This window comes from Plecotus auritus, assembly GCF_963455305.1.
Source record: "Plecotus auritus genome assembly, chromosome: 7".
NCBI classification, from domain to species: Eukaryota; Metazoa; Chordata; class Mammalia; order Chiroptera; family Vespertilionidae; genus Plecotus; species Plecotus auritus.
The window spans coordinates 68683691-68702353 of NC_137774.1; the positions used below are offsets into that span (position 1 = coordinate 68683691).

Sequence of the window (18663 nt, forward strand, 5' to 3'; positions counted from 1 at the left end):
AAAAAAAAAAACCTGCCAGTTCACCTTGGTCCTCGTCACCATGTTCCCATCACAGAGGATTGCTGTGGCAATTGCCTAGGGCCACCTGATAAGCCACCTGACAGCGCCGGCAGATGCAAGTGGAGTCGCCTGGGCAGCAGAGCACCAGCCACGTTGCAGTGGCCACCAGCAGGCGGCAGCAGCAGCCCGGCATCTGTTTCCTGCTGCTTCACCTTAGTCCAGGTTGTAGGCTGAGCTCAGTAAAAGCTTACAGGTGGTGTGATCTTTCCACAAAAAATGATGACAGTGATAACATTTTCTTACTTGAAATGTGCCAGACACTGTTTCTGGCACTTGTCTCAACAGGCAGGCATACAAAAAAAGTATGTCCAATCTGTATACCCATTTCAAATCTGAGGAAACAGACCCATGGAGGTCCAATAATTTTGCAAGGTTGGAAGCTGGTAAGTGGGTCTGCTGGCTTTCCAGCTCAGACCTTCCTTACCTCAAATGCCGCCTCCTTGACACCACTTTCCAGGGGCAGGGTTTGCCCTGGGGTAGGGAGCCAGCATTATGCTGGGAGACCCTTAGCAGAACGCACAGGTTTTTTCTCTGGGACCATCAGTTTTTGAAAGAAGACATTTGTTGCCAGTAGGGATGGGGAAGACTTTTAGCTGCCCATGGGATGAGCAGTGGGGGAGGGGCTTGTGCCATTACAGACTCCCAAGGAGACCTGTTTTCATCTTTCTGTCCCATTCTGTGGCATTCTAGGTCTGGGGCCCTCTCTCCTCCCAGCCCACTGCTATTTCAGTCACTACCCTGCTATTAATTCACTCATTCAATATTTCTTAGTACCTGCTATGTGCCACACTATTCTAGACTCTGAAACAGCAGTGAATAAAATAAAACCCCTGTACTAGTGGGACATAGTGAAGATGATAAATGAGTGGAAGCATCATAAGTGTGGGACAAACTAAAACCAGGGAAGTGGGGTGCTGCAGTTTTGAGTAAGGGACCCGGTGCAGGTCCCACTGAGGTGACATGTGAGCAAAGTCTTGACTCCTCTCATTTCCTCTCCCATGTCCCTCTCTGCTGAGAACTTAGACTTCTGGCTCTGGTTGTAATGAATGGGCTCCTGGGACGGAAATGCATGTGCTCTCTCATCTTCCACGGGGAGGCCTCTTCCTGACTCCCGTGGTGCATCTGGGGCCAGTGTCGTTGGGATGGGCCGTGAAGGGCTGAGCGCATGGTGCCAGCAGCCAGACTGGGGACCCGCGTCCCGGATAGGAGTGCGAAAGAGGCTTCCCCTCCAGCAGGCGGAGGTGAAAGGAGCCCAGCACGCGGAGTGAGGCTCACAGCCTCGGTGACTGGGCAAGTCGCTGCCCCTCTGGGCCTCCTTCAGTCAAGGGCCAGGTCTCCCTCTCCCACAGCAGGTGTCCAGGACAGCCATATGGCAGCCCCAGCTGAGAGCTCCCAGTGACTCGATGGGGGAAGGTCGGGAAGCTGGAGTTTGGGGTTCTTCAAATCCTGGCAGAGGGCCACGTCAGGCTCGGCATTCTGAGAACTGTCTGGGAAGAGCTTGGGGATGGCCTGGGACCTTCCCTACTCATGTACCTCAAGGTCCACGGGACTGTGGTTTCAGGCATGGCTGGCTCCAGGAGCTCAAGAGAGATTCCCAGGGCTATGTCTCCGCCGCCCAAGTCTGCTTTCCTGGGTGCTGGGAAGCCTGTCTCCTCCTGGTGCCCCCAGCAGCTCAGCAATCCCAGGAGAAAGGGTGCATAGACCAGCTTGGGCCATGTCTTTCCCTGACAGGGACTGTGGCTGCGGGGGATGGAAGGCTCTGTTGGCCAGGCCTGGGTCCATAGCCACTCCACAGCTGGAGTCAGCCATCCCCATAGGAGGCTGCACAGGAGAAGCAACAGGCGCCCAACAGTGTTCGCTGAGTTTCTTACCTCTTGACCTAAGTCCCTACGAGCAGAGCACAGTGAGGAAGAGCTGGCCTTGGGATCAGGAGACCAGAGCTCAAGTTCTGACTCAGTGTGTGCCCTCAGGCAGGTCACCGCCCATTCCACACCTTCGCTTCTTGGTCAGATGGCTATCCCTGCCCCTTCAGAGTTGCAGATGGAAAGGGCTGGGCCGGGAGCAGAATGTGGCATCTGTGCAAGGGGTGTTGCTTCAGTCCTCCTGCCTCCTAAGAGCAGGTCATTAGCAATTCTGGCCTGGACTTTGGGTGACAAAGACCACCTTCCCCACCTCCAGGTGCTCATGGCTTGGTCACACCTCCAGGCCTTTCTCAAGCTCCTCCATCTGCCTGATGGCTGGTGCACCTCACAATTCCTATTTGGTTTTCAAAGTCCAACAAACACCGCATCCTCCCTGCAGCCCCCACCCTCTCCTGATGCCCCTCTTGACTTCCCTCAGTGGTGTCCCAGGGCCGGGCCAGACCAGCTAGGAGAGTCAATAGTGCACACCCCTTCCTGGTTCCATGTGTGGTCACTAAGTCGGTACTTGAAATTGGCCATGGTGGAAGTATTTACACCATGGAAATGAGCAAACGCTACAAATCAGGCTTTACTGAGTGCCTCTTATGTACCAGACTGAGGAGAAAGCAGTGAACAGAATAGTCCTTCCCTCATGGAGCTTCTATTGGATCTATCACCTTTGTCTCTAGCATCTGTTTATCTCCATCCATCCATCCATCCATCCATCCATCCATCCATTCATCCATTGAACTGTTCTTCAAGCTTTTGCATCTGTCTCTCCATCACTTATCCATATTCACCCGCCAATGTGCCTGTAGGTCCAGCCATCATCCAGCCATCTAGCCTCTTCCTGCACCTCCACCCTCCCAGGTGGGCCAGCTCCTGTCTTCATGTTGCACCCATGTGTATGATCTGAGCTCCGTCAAAGATGGAGTCAGTCAAGAGCTATGTCTGGCCCAGGCCAGAGCCCTGGTCTGACCCCGGGACCTGCCATCAGTCAGCCCCAGGAGTTCCCCTCTTTCTTCCCTCCCCCAGCATACAGCTGTGTGTGTGGAGAGCTGAGCAGCTGCCCTAGGGGACCAGGTGTCTCCTAGAACCTGTTGCCCCCAAGAGGGTGAGAAAACCACAGCACACCTGGCTCAGGTGTCTCTAGGGTGATGGTGGGGTGGTGAGGGCTGTTCACACATTTGCAGGGGCTGTGGTTTCACATTTGTGCTGCCATCGAGCCACATACAACCTAATCCAGGTTAATAGTTCCACTATGAAAACCATCCATGTTCTAGAACTTTCCACACCACGGACTCGTGCATTCTCTCAGCGACTTTTCCCAACCATCCAGTTTTACAGATGAGTCACAGAGAAGCTTTCAGATGGACCAACTTCTAGCTGAGACTTGCCTAAAAGGAGAGACGAGCCAGAGCTGTCTCCTTCAGGCCTGGCCCTTCAGCCCGGCCCCGGGGAGGATGACAGGCGGGTCCAGGTGGGGTTCCAGTCTGGGTGGGAATTCCCCTCAGGGCGCTGGAGTGGCCTCTGAGTCACCTCCCAGCTGCCTTTCACCATCTGGAGGGTCTTGAAAAGTCACCTCTAAAGGTCAAGGCCCTTAGGGGGGAAACAGTCTATTTTCTTTTAAAAATAAAAGTGAGTAGAGTGCAATATGTAGCGTTTGAATTCACCGTCTGGTACGTGCCTTCAAGACATGGCTGAGAACTGTTTTCTTGGCTTCTTAATTCACATTTCAACAGACTTACAAATCATGACTTCCCTAACTCCCCAAGATGAGTAAATGAGAGTGCTGTGTCATGACTGCCAATTCCTGCTGCCACTGTCCCCACCCGAGTGCCAGGGGGCTCACTGGGCCTGTGCTCCCCACCCTGCACTGAGCACTCGGCTCAACGCCCAGCACGCACTGTGCTCAGTAAGTATTTCTTGGGTGCATAAAGGGAATTTAAATATGGGCAGAAGGAGCCAGAAAAACATTTTGGTGGGTGGGAGGCTGTCTTAAGAGACAAGGCTGACTGATTTTAAGCCCGGAAACACCTCCTACCCTCCCTCCCCCCACAGTGCCCCTCTGCAGGGTGGGGGTGGCCACAGGCCCAGGCTGTGGCTGCTTTCTCGCCCCCACCCACCTTTAGCACAAGCCTTGGTCCCACCTCAGAAGGAAGGAAGCTGACGTTTATTGAGGGTCTGCTCTGGGCCTGCACACTAGGTGGGTGACTGCACTGATTTCTCCCCAAGGTCAGCCACGCCATCCACATTGTCCAGATAGGAAATCCCAGCCCAGAGCGGGGAGCAACACCCCAAGGTGGCACAGCCAGGAGGCGTCAGAGTCGAGGCTCAGACCTATATACAGGCCCAAGGACCCAGGGGCAGGGCTTGGTGTCTGTCACAGGCAGTGTCCTGGTCCCAGGAGGCCTGTGGGCAGCACTGGACCAGATTCTTGAATGTGACCCAGGGGCCAGCCCATGGGAGGGAGCCTGCCACCGTGCGCACATGCGTGCGTGCTGCTCACACCCGTGCGCCCCTGAGCCACACACACAGCATCAATTCCAGGCTCCAGGCCCCGCGAGACCAAAGGCTGCAGGCCTCTTCCCACCACAGCCCAGGTGACTATGCCTCACCGCCCGGGGGCACGGCCGGTTCTGAACAGCCGCCAGCCTCACTAGCTGGCCTGGGGCCCCGGCCCTGCAGGCGGAGGGGCCATGACCACCCACTGGCGGAGGTAGCTCCTGGGGGGCCCTTCGTCCCTGGAGCTAGTGAAGTCACACTCCACGGGGCTGCCGCAGTCAGAGCCTGCAAAGCCACTGTCAAACGTGTCCATGTCCAGGCCGGCGGGGGGTGAGCCCACCTCGCTGTCAGACACCCCTCTGGGTGGCCCACCACCCCAAGGCGGCCCTGGCGCCCAACCCGCCTCATCTTCAAGGGGCAGCATCAGTTTGTCAAGGAGGCTGCCCAGGGGGCCCCCCAGCCTGGCAGGGCCACCAGCTGCAACACAGCCACAGGACAAGACTGTGGCCCCGGAGCCCAGGAGTGGGTCCTCGGTGCCCGGGCCAGGCTCCAGGCCAGCGTCCAGATTCAGGGCTGGGTAGCCATCTTCCCCACAGGTACAGGGCCAGGCGCACGGCTCCTCTGCACCCACCACGGTCACCGTGTCGATGGACACCAGGCCATAGGGCCGGTCCCCCTCCTGGCTGTAAGCTGAGCTGCCCGCACTGCCAGTGCAAGGGGCAGGGTCCCAGGAGCCCGGCTCGGGCTCAGGCTCAGGGGCGCCGTCGGTTTCCACCAGATCTGCACGCACGGGCAGCAGCGTGGTCTCCAGCGCCTGGGCTGCACTCAGCAGGGGGCCGCAGTTGTACATCTCCAAGGGCGAGGGCACCCCTGGGCTCCAGGGGCCTAGGTCCAGGCTGGAGGCAGTGAAGGGCGTGCCCACCCATTTCTGTGAGAGAGAATGGGAGGGAGGGAGGGTCATGCATGGGACGGGGGCCGGGTAGGGTATAAACTCAGACCCTGGGTGGCTCGGTGGCCTGCAGGGGCCAAAATTCCTCAGTTGTGGTCACATGGGGACAGGAGACCCTGAGGTCTGAGTGACAGAGCCCTCACCTGTCCCTGTTTCATTTCTTAAAACCCAGCATTCTCCTGTTTGTGTCCCCACTAGAGTGGACACTCGGCCAGGGCACAAGTCCTGGTTCTTCTGGTCACAGCTGCATCCCTGAGGCTCACACAGTGCCTGGCACACAGTCAGTGGCCAAGAAAAGTTTAACTGAATGAGAAATTGCCAACTTGGAATGGCCTATGTGTGCACAGTGGCTAAGAAGTGTGGGGTCATGAGGGACTGAGGCAGCGGCCCCTAAGCGCTGAGGATCCCCCTCTTGACACAGGGTTCCCTTCTCGACTTGAGCCTATCGCCCTTGGAAAGCTCATCTTAGAATGCTCATCTTAGTCACTTCTCAGCTGTGTGGCCTTGAGCCAGTTACTTACTCTCTCTGGGCCTCAGTGTCCTCATCTGTGAAGTGGGCCTGCGCATAGTACCCACCCCTCAGGGTTGCTGTGAGCATTAAATGAGTTAATATCTGCCCAGGACATAGCGACTGCTATGAGTACTGGTAAAATGGATACAAAATAGAGGTGATGTCGGAGGCTCTGGGACGGTGCAGAGGAAAGAGGAAGGGTCCATCCACGTGGGCTGGCGTCCACGCTCCTCCCCTGCCCACTAAAGCCACTTCTGCGATCTGAGCAGGGTCTCCTCACAGGCCCCAGGGGTGGAGCGTCTGCCCTGCAGGGGTTGCGGGGAAGCGTGTGGGGTGGAGCCCAGAGCACTCAGCGCAGCTCCAGGCAGCTGGCAGGAGCTCAATCAATGCGCCAGCCCACATTTCCTGACTTCCAGGCTCCACCTCACCACATCCTTTCTGTGGGAGGCCCTCCCGCCACCCAGGGTGGGTGTTGAGCGGTAAATGGGCCCAGAGAACCGTGGGCGCTGCGGTGGCTGTCATGGTTGAAGCTTGGCAGGGGGTTGGTGCACTTTGCAGGCGGGTCCATCCCTTTCCAGAACCTGCTCCCTCTCCACCCTCACACCAGGGCATCTAAGAACCAGGAAGCCAATTTGTGGCCCAAGGGTGCACCGGGCCCAACCCACCCCCAGGTGGCCCCTGGGGCTGGAAAAGACTGCATGATCTTGATGAACTCTGCCCCGGAATTACTTCCTGCACTTAGCAGATGCCAAGACCGAGGTCTGGCTTCTGGCCTGGCTGGGCCTGCAGCTGGGGCTGGGGCTGGGGCTGGGGCTGGGGCTGGGGCTGGGGCTGGGGCTGGAGGTGGCTCCGGAGAGGGTAAGAGGCGTCAGGGGGCTGGTCAGGTGGGGCTCTCACCTTGAAGTTCCCACTGTGGCTCACATACAGGTGCTGGAAGAATGGCTCTGGGCTGGGTACCTGCACCCACACCTTCCACAGCCTGGGAGGGCAGAGAGAAGTAAGCCCCCCGATCTCGCGGAGGGCAGCCCGGCCTCCCCCTCAGATGCTCCCCAACTTTGTCCTACAGGAGTCTCAGCGCCTCCCAAGACACACCCAAGTGCCTCCTTTCCACCCTGCCCCCCACCCCTCGCCTGCCCTGAGCTGCAATGCCCACATCTGCCCACTGAGGCAGCAAGTTGCCCATGGCTCCTGAAGGAACAAGGGCTCCACTGCCCGTTGTGTGCTTGGCGAGTGCTGCCCCTCTGAGCCCCGACTCCTCCTCTAGGACCAGGTGGGCAAAGGGCCAGCTCCTCAGGGCTGTGGGGGATTCGGCGGGTACACCCGGCGCCCAGCACCAGGAGCGCCCTGGGCCACAGCACTGCCTCCGGCTCTGAGTCTCTAGGCCAGCCGTGGGCAAACTACGGCCCACGGCCCGGATCCGGCCCGTTCGGCTGTTCTATCCGGCCCGCGGAGCCGAAAGAGCGAAGGGTTCTCTTGCTCGCCCCTCTGCTCCTTCACCAGCAGCAGTGTTAACATGGCAACATCGGGAAACACGGCCGCAGCTCCTTTTTCTGAGTGGGCAGATTTATATCCGCCCATTCAGTAGAAGAAACAACCTCTCAATCTTCCAGAGGCTCCTTGTAATGCCCACGGACGCGTCCCCCGACATCACCCTGGGAATGCGTAGACACGTTATCGTGGTGATGTAGGGAGACACGCCCCTGGAGAGCACAGTATCAGAGCATTAGCTAAAAAGGAGACCAACAACACTGTTCCCACTGAAGTTGATGTTTTAAAGACCAAAAACCTTTCAACCCAGTCTACATTGCCATCTACATCTACGTCCCGGGCATAATTTGGAAGTTGCACGAAAGAAAATGTTTAATTTACTGTTTACACACTTTGTTCTTTTCTATTTGTTTTAGTTTTAAATTATTTTATTATATTTAAGTTCAATTTGAAAGGCTTTTGTACCTTTCCTTTGTTAGGCAATTTTATTTTGCCTTTGCCATCTTCAATATAAGGTATGTTATTGTGCTATGATTCCTCCATTTTTTGAAGTTTCAAATTATAATAATTAGTGTTTACATTCTTCTTGTTAAAATGTTTGAAATGAATAAAACTATTGAAATAAAATAAAAAAAGACCGTACCCTTTTATGTAATGATGTTTACTTTGAATTTATATTAGTTCACACAAACACTCCATCCATGCTTTTGTTCTGGACCTCCGGTCCAGTTTAAGAACCCATTGTGGCCCTCGAGTCAAAAAGTTTGCCCACCCCTGCTCTAGACCGAGAGGACCAGGATGCGCTGCCAAGGCTCGGCACCGGCAGCGGGCCCACCGCAGCCAGCAGCACTCTCGGAGGCCAGGGGAGCCCAGGGTGGACTTTCCGTCAGCAGCACCTTTCTCTCAAGGACCATGTTCAGCAGAAACCAATACATAACAAATGAAAGCAAAACCTCAGGTTGAAGCAGAGGGGGTGAGGGTGGGTCACCCCACCTGGCCGTCCCTCGTGCCCCCCAGGTCAAAGCTTAAAATTCACTGACACAATCACAGCTGAGGCCACTGTTAAGAGCACAGGGTTCAGCCCTGGCCCATGGCTCAGTGGTTAGAGCGTCGGCCCACACATCAAAGGTTCAATTCTCGGTCAAGGCCACATACCTGGGTTGCAGGTTTGATCCCAGCCCCGGTTGGAACATGTGTAGGAAGCAACCAATGGATGTGGCTCTCTCACACTGATGTTTCTCTCTTTCTCTCTCTCCCTCCCTCCCAGCTTTCCTCCCTTCCACTCTTTCTAAAAATTCAATGGAGAAAAGATCCTCCAGTGAGGATTCACCAAAAAAAAAAAAACAAAACAAAAAATAGAGCACAGGGCTCAGAGTCCGCCTCCTTCATTTCATAGCCGTGTGCATTGGGCAAGGCCCTTGCCGACTCTGGGCCTGGAGGTCATTGCTTGCATCGAGCTCATGGGCTGCTGTGAGGGCTGAGTGAGTGCCCAGCACGTAGGAAACCGGGAGCTGGTCATTGTCACCACCACTGTCATGATCACTGTCTATGACTGGTGTGTCCCTGGCCCTGGGCGAGTCACAGAGGGCTGTGGCCCAGGCTGACCCCATCCCCCACCTCCCTGAGCCCCTGGCCTCACCTCCAAGGCAGGCGGATCTTCAGTCCTAAGTAGACAAGGATGGGGAGCGTGAAGACCAGGAAGAGATAGAGCAGGTCCGTGTGCCAGCCTCCCTTTAGCTCTGGGGAAGAAGCACATACTGGGTCACATGGAACCCACCTCTACAGAGGCACGTGGCGTGGATGTGGTGGGCAGGGGGTCTGGGTGGAGTGGAAGGGGCCGGGAAGGCTTCGGGTGTCTTGAAGTGAGATGGGTGGGGGTTCAAACCCCCTCCCACCCCCAACCCAGGTAAGTGACTTTATCTTGCTGGGCCTCTGTTTGCTCATTTACAAAATGGGGATATTGATGCTTACTTCACAGACTGGTAGGAATACACACAGCCTGTCAGGAGAAGCCCCTGGCACCCCACGCGGGCCTGGCAAGCAGGGGCTCCTGAACTGTCAAATGGCTACACCTGGGATGCTCAGCTGAGTGGATACCTTGCACCATGCTGGACGTCACAGGGCTCAGGACAAGGCTTGGCACAAAGAGTGGGTGTCCACCCCGCTTCCCACCTACCTTCTGGCTGGGTGTGAAAGAGGACCGGGTCACTCCACTCGCTCCAAGCCCCCTGGAAGGAGGAGCCGGGCTGGGGCCCCGCCCGCACCTGCAGCTCATAGCTGGAGCCTTTGTGGAACTCCAAGGGCAGGAGGGAGACACTCCTTACGTCCACTGAGATCAGCTTTCTCCCCGGACGCTGCCAGCACAGGGAAGGACGCGCTGTCTGGGCGAGCAGGCAGCCCGGCCTCCAGCAGAACCCCTCCCAGCCCTCTCCTGAGGTCTGCACTCGCTCCCCGAGAGCCAGGCGCCAGCTGGAGTTCCGGGCCGCTGCAGTGTGTGCACCTCTCGGCCTTGCCTCATCACGATGCTTTGTTCATTGCTCTCTGATCCCACAGCAGGGGACCCTCCCTGCTGGGACGGGGGCTGTCCCAGGAGCAGCAATGTCCACTCCTGGCAATGCTTAGCTGGCAGCATTCCAGACAGCGGGTATTCTGGACAGCGGGCATCTGAAAGGCTTCCACCACAGGCGTCTTAGGCGTGGAAACCTTGGGAAGTCTTCCACAGGGACATTCCAAACAATGAAAACCTCCAACTGGGACCATTCTAAAGAGTAGAGGAGGCTAGAGCACTTCTAAGCAGCGGCCACATGGGACTCTCTGGCACCTAGACAGAGGACACGCTGGCCTTCACCTAGACAGAGGACACGCTGGCCTTCACCTAGACAGAGGACACCCTGGGCCTTCACCTAGACAGAGGACACCCTGGGCCTTCACCTAGACAGAGGACACCCTGGGCCTTCACCTAGACAGAGGACACCCTGGGCCTTCACCTAGACAGAGGACACGCTGGGCCTTCACCTTGGAAACAATGTCCTTCTGACCCTAGACTTTTTGGTTATGGAAGCTTCCGGAACTCCTCAACTACGACCATCCTAAGCGAAGTGGGACGGTCCCAAATCCCCACTTCTGAAACAACCACTGTTGCTAGACGTGAGGCGGGGCCTGCAGAGGCACCAGCCCCTTCCTCTGGCAGCTGGTAGAGAAGGGATGGGAACAGGAAGGAGACCGTTTTAAGGGGTCTCCTACCCCAGGGAGAAGGGGAGGGGCAGCTTGAGCACATGCAAAGGGGGCTCCATCCTGGGTGTGTCCTGGGTGTCCACTCTTGGCTGTGAATGACCTGCTCACCTATCTCCCAGGCACTCCCCTCCCCAACCTGGATCGCTGCACTGCCCCCCCCTTCCCTGCCCCCCATTCTCTGCAGTCTCACCTGTGTCCAGGGGTCTCCCCGCTTCCTGTACTGCAGCTCATACTGCAGTTTGCCCTTGAGTGGGTACGAATCATAATTGGAGCTCCAGGAGATGTTATAATGTCCCGAGAAGGTCACAGTCACGTTGAAAGGAGGCGACAGCTTGACTTAAAGAAAAAAGCCAGGAAGATAAAATGGGTGAGATTTGTATTCGCTGAACATGCTCTGGTGGCCCATCTTTATGTGATCAGGGTTAGTGGCCCCGGGTGGCTGGGTGAAGCTTCCCCTGTCTCCGGGCCTCAGTTTATTCATCTGAAAAATGGGCTGCTTTGGGGTTGCAAATTCAGAGGCGGCAGGTGACAGATACGGGTGAAGCAGGTGTGGGCACTGAACTATAAAGAGCCCTCCCAGCGCACAGTGGCCGGGCAGGAATGCAGACCAGTGGCCAGGAAGGCCAGATTATTGTAGAAAATCTCTCAATGTTCAAGTTAGCTACTGACCCAGAACCTTCCTAAGCCACCTGTTGGCCACACCTGCAGGTTCTCTAGTTCTGCTGTCAGAGAGGGGGTCAGTGCTTTGAGCCCCATCCGTCCTGACAAGTCCAAAGACTCAAATCAGCGTGGGGCTGATGACTCTGCTCTGCAGAACTCAGCTGCAATTAGTGATGCTGAGTGTCTTTCCTGGTCTGGCGAGAAGCTACCAGCTGAGAGCCCGACCCGCAGTGGGCCCTGAGTGTGCCCGCCCTCACCTCACAGACACCTCCTGGAAAGTGTAAGAGCAGCGATCTGGACCACACACGCGACCCCGGGGGCCCCTCCCAAATCTGTTTTCAACCTGAGCAGGACAAGCCACAGTCCATGCCTTCATTTCCTCTCTGGGAAAAGGGAATCAGTTCCTATCACACGGAGTGAAAGTTCATGCACCAAACTAAGTGGAGAAGGAGGTAACGTCAGGGGAGCCAGGCAAGCTGCTCCTGTAGAGGAAGGGGGTCTGTGCCCACCCCCGCCTCCGCCGAGCTGCTTGCCACCCCCTCTCTGGGATCTGAGCTTGGGGCAGAGGGTTAGTTCTCCTGGGTCAGTGCTGTGCCTGCACTCCGAGGACAGAGTCCGGCCCACAGTAGGCCCTCACGAAATGTCTGTTAAATCCACGTGTTCCCAAAGGAGCTCTGAAGCTGCCTCCGCTCCGCCCCACGGCTTGAGGTGCACATTCACACCCGTGCTGAGCGCTTTGTGGGGGCTGCTCTCTCAGCCGTGGGCCCCTCTGAACTGGAATAGTCCCTCAGCCCTTCTCTCTCCTCCCAGGCCGGAGGGGGCCTGGTTGTCAGTGTCCTTAGGGCCTGGCTGGCTGGTAAGGACCCATTCAAAGGGGAACTTGGGAGATGCTGGTGCAGCCCAGGGCCCAGGAGGACGTAGGGGCTGAGGAGGCTGCCCAGGGACAGAGTACTGCCTCCTCCACCGCTGAGCACAGGCCTGGCCTCAGACCCTGGCAGGAGCAGGGAGGGAGGGCCGGAGAAATGTCAGGTGCAGGGGCAGCCCTGCCCTGTGCCCTCCTCTGACTGCCCAGCTCTCTCAGGGAGATAGGAGGGCATCCCTGCTTGGTAAACCAGCACACCTGGATCTAAACGGCCGAGTGAGTGTGCCTGTGTGTAGCCGTGTGCATGTGTGCGCATGCGTGTGCATAAACATGAAAATGTGGGCCTCTGTATCTGTGCTGTCTAGGCCAGGGGTTGAGGGGGTTTATGAGTGTGAGTGTGTCCGTGTGTGTGTGTGTGTGTGTGTGTGAGAAAGTCTGGGTGTGTCTGTATGTGTGTGTGTCCGTGTGTGAGTGTGTCCGTTGTGTGTGTGTGTGTGTGTGTGTGTGTGAGAAAGTCTGGGTGTGTCTGTATGTGTGTGTGTGTGTCCATGTGTGTGTATGTGTGTCCGTGTGTGTGTGTGTCTGTGTGTGTGTATATGTGTGTTCGTGTGTGTGTCCGTGTGTGTGTGTGTGTGTGAAAGTCTGGCTGTGCGTGAAGCTTTGCTCACATGCTCTGTGGTGTGGCATCCACTCAGCAAAGTAGTACAGACCTGGACCACCAGAGTGCAAATGACAGACACCTGCTTATCCCCTCGCCCCTCCACTGGGACCTGGAGGCACAATCTGCCAAACCTCAGGGCCTGCGCCTTCCTGAGGGCAGGATTCCCTTGGCAGTTCGTTTTTGCATGCCTCTAGGGACAGGCTTCTCACTCCCTACCTGGACACCCCACTTCACGTATACATCAGACTAAAGCTGCCTCCGGCCCTTCCCTGCCCCACCTTGGCCCTGAACCCACAAAGACAACTGCTTCCACCAGCCAGGTCCCTTCTGTCCTGGGCCTCCGCCCTACCTCCTGGAGCTAATGATGGAAGAAAACTTGGGGGGATTTTCTCTTATGACTTAGTGTCCCCCACTTGCCTCATAATGGGAAAAAATCCCAGAGGTCAGAGCTAAAAGGCTCTCGTCCTATAGTGCAAGGTCACCAGGGCTGAACCAGAACTGCAGCCCCAGGCCCCGGTCCCGGCAGCTCCTTCACACCCCGGCTGCCTGTCTGTGGTTCAGGCCAGGCCCAGCTGCCACCCCACACCTGGCAAACACCGCACCTACAGGGCCAAACTCCAACGAGAGGCAGGGCGGAGGACAGGTCAGTTTGTGGGGGCCAGGGGAGCTGGCCCAGGGAGCACGGGGCCCAACCCCACCTGGGTTCTCCTCCAAGGAGTACTCACTGCTCTCGGCCAGGACAAAGCTGCCACACTCCTCGGAGCGGTTGCCAGACTGGTCTGTCATGTTGACACTGAAAATGTCGTCGGCCATGAAGCGGAACACATCCATGTGGCACGTGTATTTTGCGTGAGTGGCATTGTGCGTGGACCGGTGGAGGCTGCAAGAGGTGACCTCATCCTCCAATTCTCCGTAGGGGTCTTGCCTTCAAGGACAGAGCAACCAGTCACGGCTAGTGGCCGGCGGGGCTCAGTGCACGGGAGGGGCTGGAGATGGGGCTGGAGCTCACCTAGTCCAACCAACCCTTCCCCAGGGAAGGTATACCCTCCCCTGGAGCATCCCTGGTGGATTAGTCCAGGCTCCGGGCGTGCACGCCTTCAAGAGACCAGAACTCACTATATCACTTAGAGAAGCAACTCTCAACTTCAGAAATTGGGCCATTCTTGCCTGAATGTCTTCTAACTCTGTCCCTGTCCATTCCATCACCTGGATCACTGTCCTACAGGAAGGGCGCTAAGCATTTCAGGCCTCCTTCCCACTCTCCTTCCATCCAAAATCCACCGAACACCGAACCAAGAGCCACACGAAGCTCCATCCTGCTCTGATGAACTTCCAGGGAGGTAGTTAATATGGGGTTGGGGGAAATGTGCTGGCTTTTTAACTCCCACTGGGCAGAAACAATGGGTTTTGAAGGACGAATAGAAGTTCACCAGCTATTCTTTTTTCCCTACCTACAAATTCAGGCTCGGAACATGACGGTATGGATGTGTGGGTTCAGATCGCTGCTAAATGTTGGCTGGAATAGAAATGTCTCCTGAATCAATGCTCTCCAAGCCTCCAGCCTGGACACTGCGATGGCTGCCTGGTGGGGTCCTCGCCTTGCCCACCCTCCCTGCGATCTCTTTCACTTGCACAGCAGCCAAGGGGGCCTTTAAAAGGTCCCTGTCACTCCCCTGCCTAACACTCCGCAGTGGCTTCTCACCGCCCACACCACAGAGCCCGGCCCTGCCAACCTCTCGCCGCCTGTACTTGCTGTTCCCCCTCACGCTGGCTCAGCCCCCTCTGGCCACACCGACCTCCTCACTATGCCTCAAACGCTCCAGCTCTTCCCGCCTGGGCCCTTTGCACATGCAGTGCCCTCTGCCTGGAAGGCCCTTCCCCAGCTCACTGCTGCCTCCTCCTCACTCACAGAGGCCTGCCTGACCCCTTGAGCCCTGCCCCTCGTCACTTGCTCTCTACCCCGTGGTCCAGTTTCCTGTTCTTGACAGCACTCATTGTACTCAGAAAGCATCCTGCGGGCTGCTCATGTGTGTATCTGTCTCGCCAGCCACTCCCGCTGTCGTGTGTCAGCTCCAGGACACCTGGGACCTCACGGCTGGGCCTCTGCTGAGTCACTGGTGCCTGCACGCGTCAGGCAGGAGCTTAATCGAAGTGTTCTGTATGAACGGATGAGTGAGTGGATGATGGCAACGTCTCTCTGTGACCACACTCTACGCAGGCTCCTCTGAACTCTCCTCAACGTGGCCCTGACTTTTGGGTTTCCGTGTCTGTCTCTGCATCGTCTACTTTGAGCAAGACTCCTCTAAGTCAGTCCAGCCAGAATCCCCACCCGCAATACCGAAGTGGGCTCCTCCTCCTCCACCAGCCCCTGGGCTGCCTCAGCAAGAGCCCTGTTAGGTCGGTTTAGCCCGAAGCCCTCTGACCCCTGATGTTTCCTCCTAGTGGTTTCCATGCACTGACCCCACCCTGCTCCTTGGCTATAAACCCAACTTTTCCTTGTTGTGTTCCGAGTTGAGCCCAATCAGCAAAACCCTGTGCAGTGGCCCCTACGCCTATCACGGTGGTCTTAAATAAAGTCTGCCCCACCGTTCTTGAACAAGTGTCATGAATGATTTTTTTCTTTAACAGTATGGACTTATACGGACCCATGGAGTTTGGAATCAGGCTGCCTGTATTTGAAACCAGGTCTGCCATTCACTGGCTGTGTGACCTAGGGCAAGTTGCATAACCTCTCTGAACTTCAGTGCCCTCACTTGTAAAATGAGAGTCATAATGGTGAGGACTGGAGGTGGCCATTCATGCGAAGCACATGGCAGGCTGCCTGGCATGTACTAAGTGCTCAAAAACATCGTGTGGGAGTCCGGTCACCTCGGCGTCTCAAAGCCATCGTCAGGCCTGTGCGAGTGACAGAGAATGGCCTTAGAGCTGGACAGAGCTGCCCTGCACCTCTCAATCACTCTCTGGACAAGTCCCACGAGCCCTGGGTGGTGGCCTGCAAGATGGGCACAGTGATTCCCATCTCACCGTCTTTCTTGGGGTGAAACCAAATGCTGTGGGTGAAGTTGCTGAGTGAGCCCCCAGGAAGTGGCAGCCCTTGTTTTTATTGCTAAACTACCTGCCTGGCACACAGTAGGTCCAACCTAGCTCCTGGTCTCCTGTGGTCCTGTCCTGGGACCATGCTCCCCTGAGGAGCACTCCTAGGGCTGGTGAGGCCCAGCCACTTACCAGGTGAGGGTGAGAATGCTGGGGTGGAGGGGCCACGTCTCCAGGAAGCAGGTGACCGTCTGGAAGTAATCGGTGTAGCAGACAAGGTCTGAGCAACCCCAGGCTGCAGGGCGAGGGAGAGAGAGGCCTTGGTAGGGGCTGGGAGGGTCTGCAGAGCTCCTTGCTCCCCGCCCACCCACCCCCACCCCCGCTGGTCCAGGGCTGGAGGATGAGTGGAGGCGGGGCCCCAGGGCAAGGATGAACATGGCGAGTCAGGGACCACTAAGATGTGGGACTGAGGCAAGGAAGTCCTTGTCCCCTAAGATTCCTTGTCTGAGCCCCCAAAGTTTCAAGGCCAGCGATGGGGACAAGACACTCCTAATGAGATGGAATTAACTAAGTGGGTCATAATCTAAACTGTGTTCAATATTCAACAAAATAAACGTAGTAAGTTTTAGTTTTGTTTTAGAAGATCGAATGCCAATGCTGCTCTTCCCCCCTCCCTCCCACCATTTACCAGAAATGTGTTCCCCTGCTTAAGTAGATTCATTTTCAATGGCTTTTCCTTACTTTCCCGTGACTAATGAAGACCCAGGTCAGAAGCGGGGCTCTGAGCCCGGAGCACCGCTCTGGAAAGTCCTGGATTGCTACCGGACAGAACACTGTCTTCCTGGGCGTGGCCTCAGAGGCCTCCCACGGGCCTGAGCTGGGAAATGACTCCTGCTCTCGCTCCCCTCTGGGAGGTGGCAGGCCCTGTCCCGGGCACTTTGTGGAGGATGAGGACTGCTTTTGGATGGAGGTGACATCAGGGACCAGAGGGAGTAAAAAACCCTGGCCTGCAGTTATCAACGTGTGGACACGTGCCTCAGGCCACTCGGGCCACCACCTGGTCCCTGGAGGGTGTGGGGGTGAGCATGTGCTATTATCACACGTGCAGCCCGTGCTCAAGGAAAGCAGCAAAGCCAGGTGACCACGGGAATCAGCAGATCTGTGACCTGACCCCAAGGCTGCCGCCGCCTGTCTGTGGCCATGACTGTCCCTGACCCTCTCAGAGCCAGTTTTCCCAACTGAGAACTGGGCAGCGCTTGGCATGGACCTGGTGGGCTGTCAGGAGCATGGGCTGAGATGGTGCTCGGCACCCATGCATAGCGGGGCTTGCTATTGGTGCCCACAGATGGTGCTGTGGTGGGTACCCCAAATGCCTGTGAGAGCCAGGGCAGAGTGCAGCCACTCAGCAAGGCCCAGGGCAGGAGCCTGACACCTGTTTGCTGAAGGAGCTATTCGATGCTCTGGGTCTTTGAGTAAAAACCAGAGAGAAATGCTGATGGTCAGCGAGTGGCTGCGCCCGTTCAGCCCCATTGGAGCCTGCGTGCTGCATCGCTCAGCCCTGGCCATGCCCCGTGTCTAACTCCTGGCCTTCCCCAGCTCCGTATCTGACATCCTCCCCGCCCCCCGCAACTATAGCTTCTCCAGAACCTTGGAGGTTCTGGCTACTTCGGTCCCCACCCCCTCTTCCCCAAGGGGAGCATCAGCACCTGAGGGCAGCCCGGTCATGGTTGAAGAGCTTCCCCTAGGACAGCCGTGGGCAAACTACGGCCCGCGGGCCGGATCCGGCCCGTTCGGCTATTCTATCCGGCCCGCGGAGCCGAAAGAGCGGAGGGTTCTCTTGCTCTCCCCTCCGCTCCTTTACTTTGAATTTATATTAGTTCACACAAACACTCCATCCATGCTTTTGTTCCGGCCCTCCGGTCCAGTTTAAGAACCCATTGTGGCCCTCGAGTCAAAAAGTTTGCCCACCCCTGGTCTAGGAGAAGCTGAGGTGGGACCAGAGGCAGGACTTCCTCGCGGGAAGGGGGTCTGGAGCCGCCACGGCAGGGCTTCGGGAATGCAGGATGCGGTCTCCCAGCGCCCCAGTGAGCCTCAAAGACCCAAGCTGGGGCAGGGCTGCTTGGACCTGCCCGAACTTGGCTATGAAGCGCTCTGAGTGGGTGAATTCTGGTTTGTGGAGAGCTCGCTGCTCCACCTGTGTCCGCCTTGAGTGGACACGTGCCATGGACTCTGACCCAGAGCCCACAGGCCCACCCGCCCTCCCGCTGCAGAGGCGGGCCAGCGACTCACCGCCCTGGAGCACCAGCAGGAGCAGAGGGGCAGCCCAGCCACGCGGCATGCTGACTCCGGGGCCTGCAAGAGACGCACAGCAGACGGTGGGACCCAGCCTGGGGATCAAGGGACCCTGGACAGCCTCCCTCTGTCCCCATCCCTCCCTTGGAAGACTTGCCTCAGATTCCTGAATGTGTCTCAGAAAAACGAGATTTTGAGGAGCCTGAGGACACTCTCAAGAATTCCTGCCCCTTAAAAACAGCTCCCCGTGGAGCCCTCTCCCACTTCTCCCATCTTCTTCCTGTCCCCCTTACATAGTCATAAATGACAGGTGAGTTCAAAGAGGGAGGGGCTCGCTGCTCTCACACACACACTTAGTCTACACTGTGTGTGGGATTAAATGTGGGCATTTATGCAGCTAAGGAAGAAGGAGCAGGGAGGGGACACTGGTTTGCAAAGTGATATTTAATGAGCAGCAATCCTGAGTGCTCCCTCCCATAAGACACTCCTGTTGATGTTAGCCTTATA

At 56.9% G+C, this 18663-nt stretch overlaps 1 protein-coding gene across 1 annotated transcript; it reads right to left on the reverse strand.

Moving 5' to 3' along the window:
• Nucleotides 1-4113: 4113 nt before the first annotated feature.
• Nucleotides 4114-18202, reverse strand: IL21R (interleukin 21 receptor; the record flags this gene model as incomplete). Its single annotated transcript, XM_080682815.1, has 8 exons — nt 4114-5394; nt 6824-6905; nt 9054-9153; nt 9591-9768; nt 10839-10984; nt 13557-13756; nt 16057-16159; nt 18154-18202. The coding sequence occupies 8 exons, from the start codon at nt 18200-18202 to the stop codon at nt 4621-4623; spliced, it is 1632 nt and encodes a 543-aa protein (XP_080538941.1). The 3' UTR covers nt 4114-4620.
• Between the last annotated feature and the right edge of the window lie 461 nt (nt 18203-18663).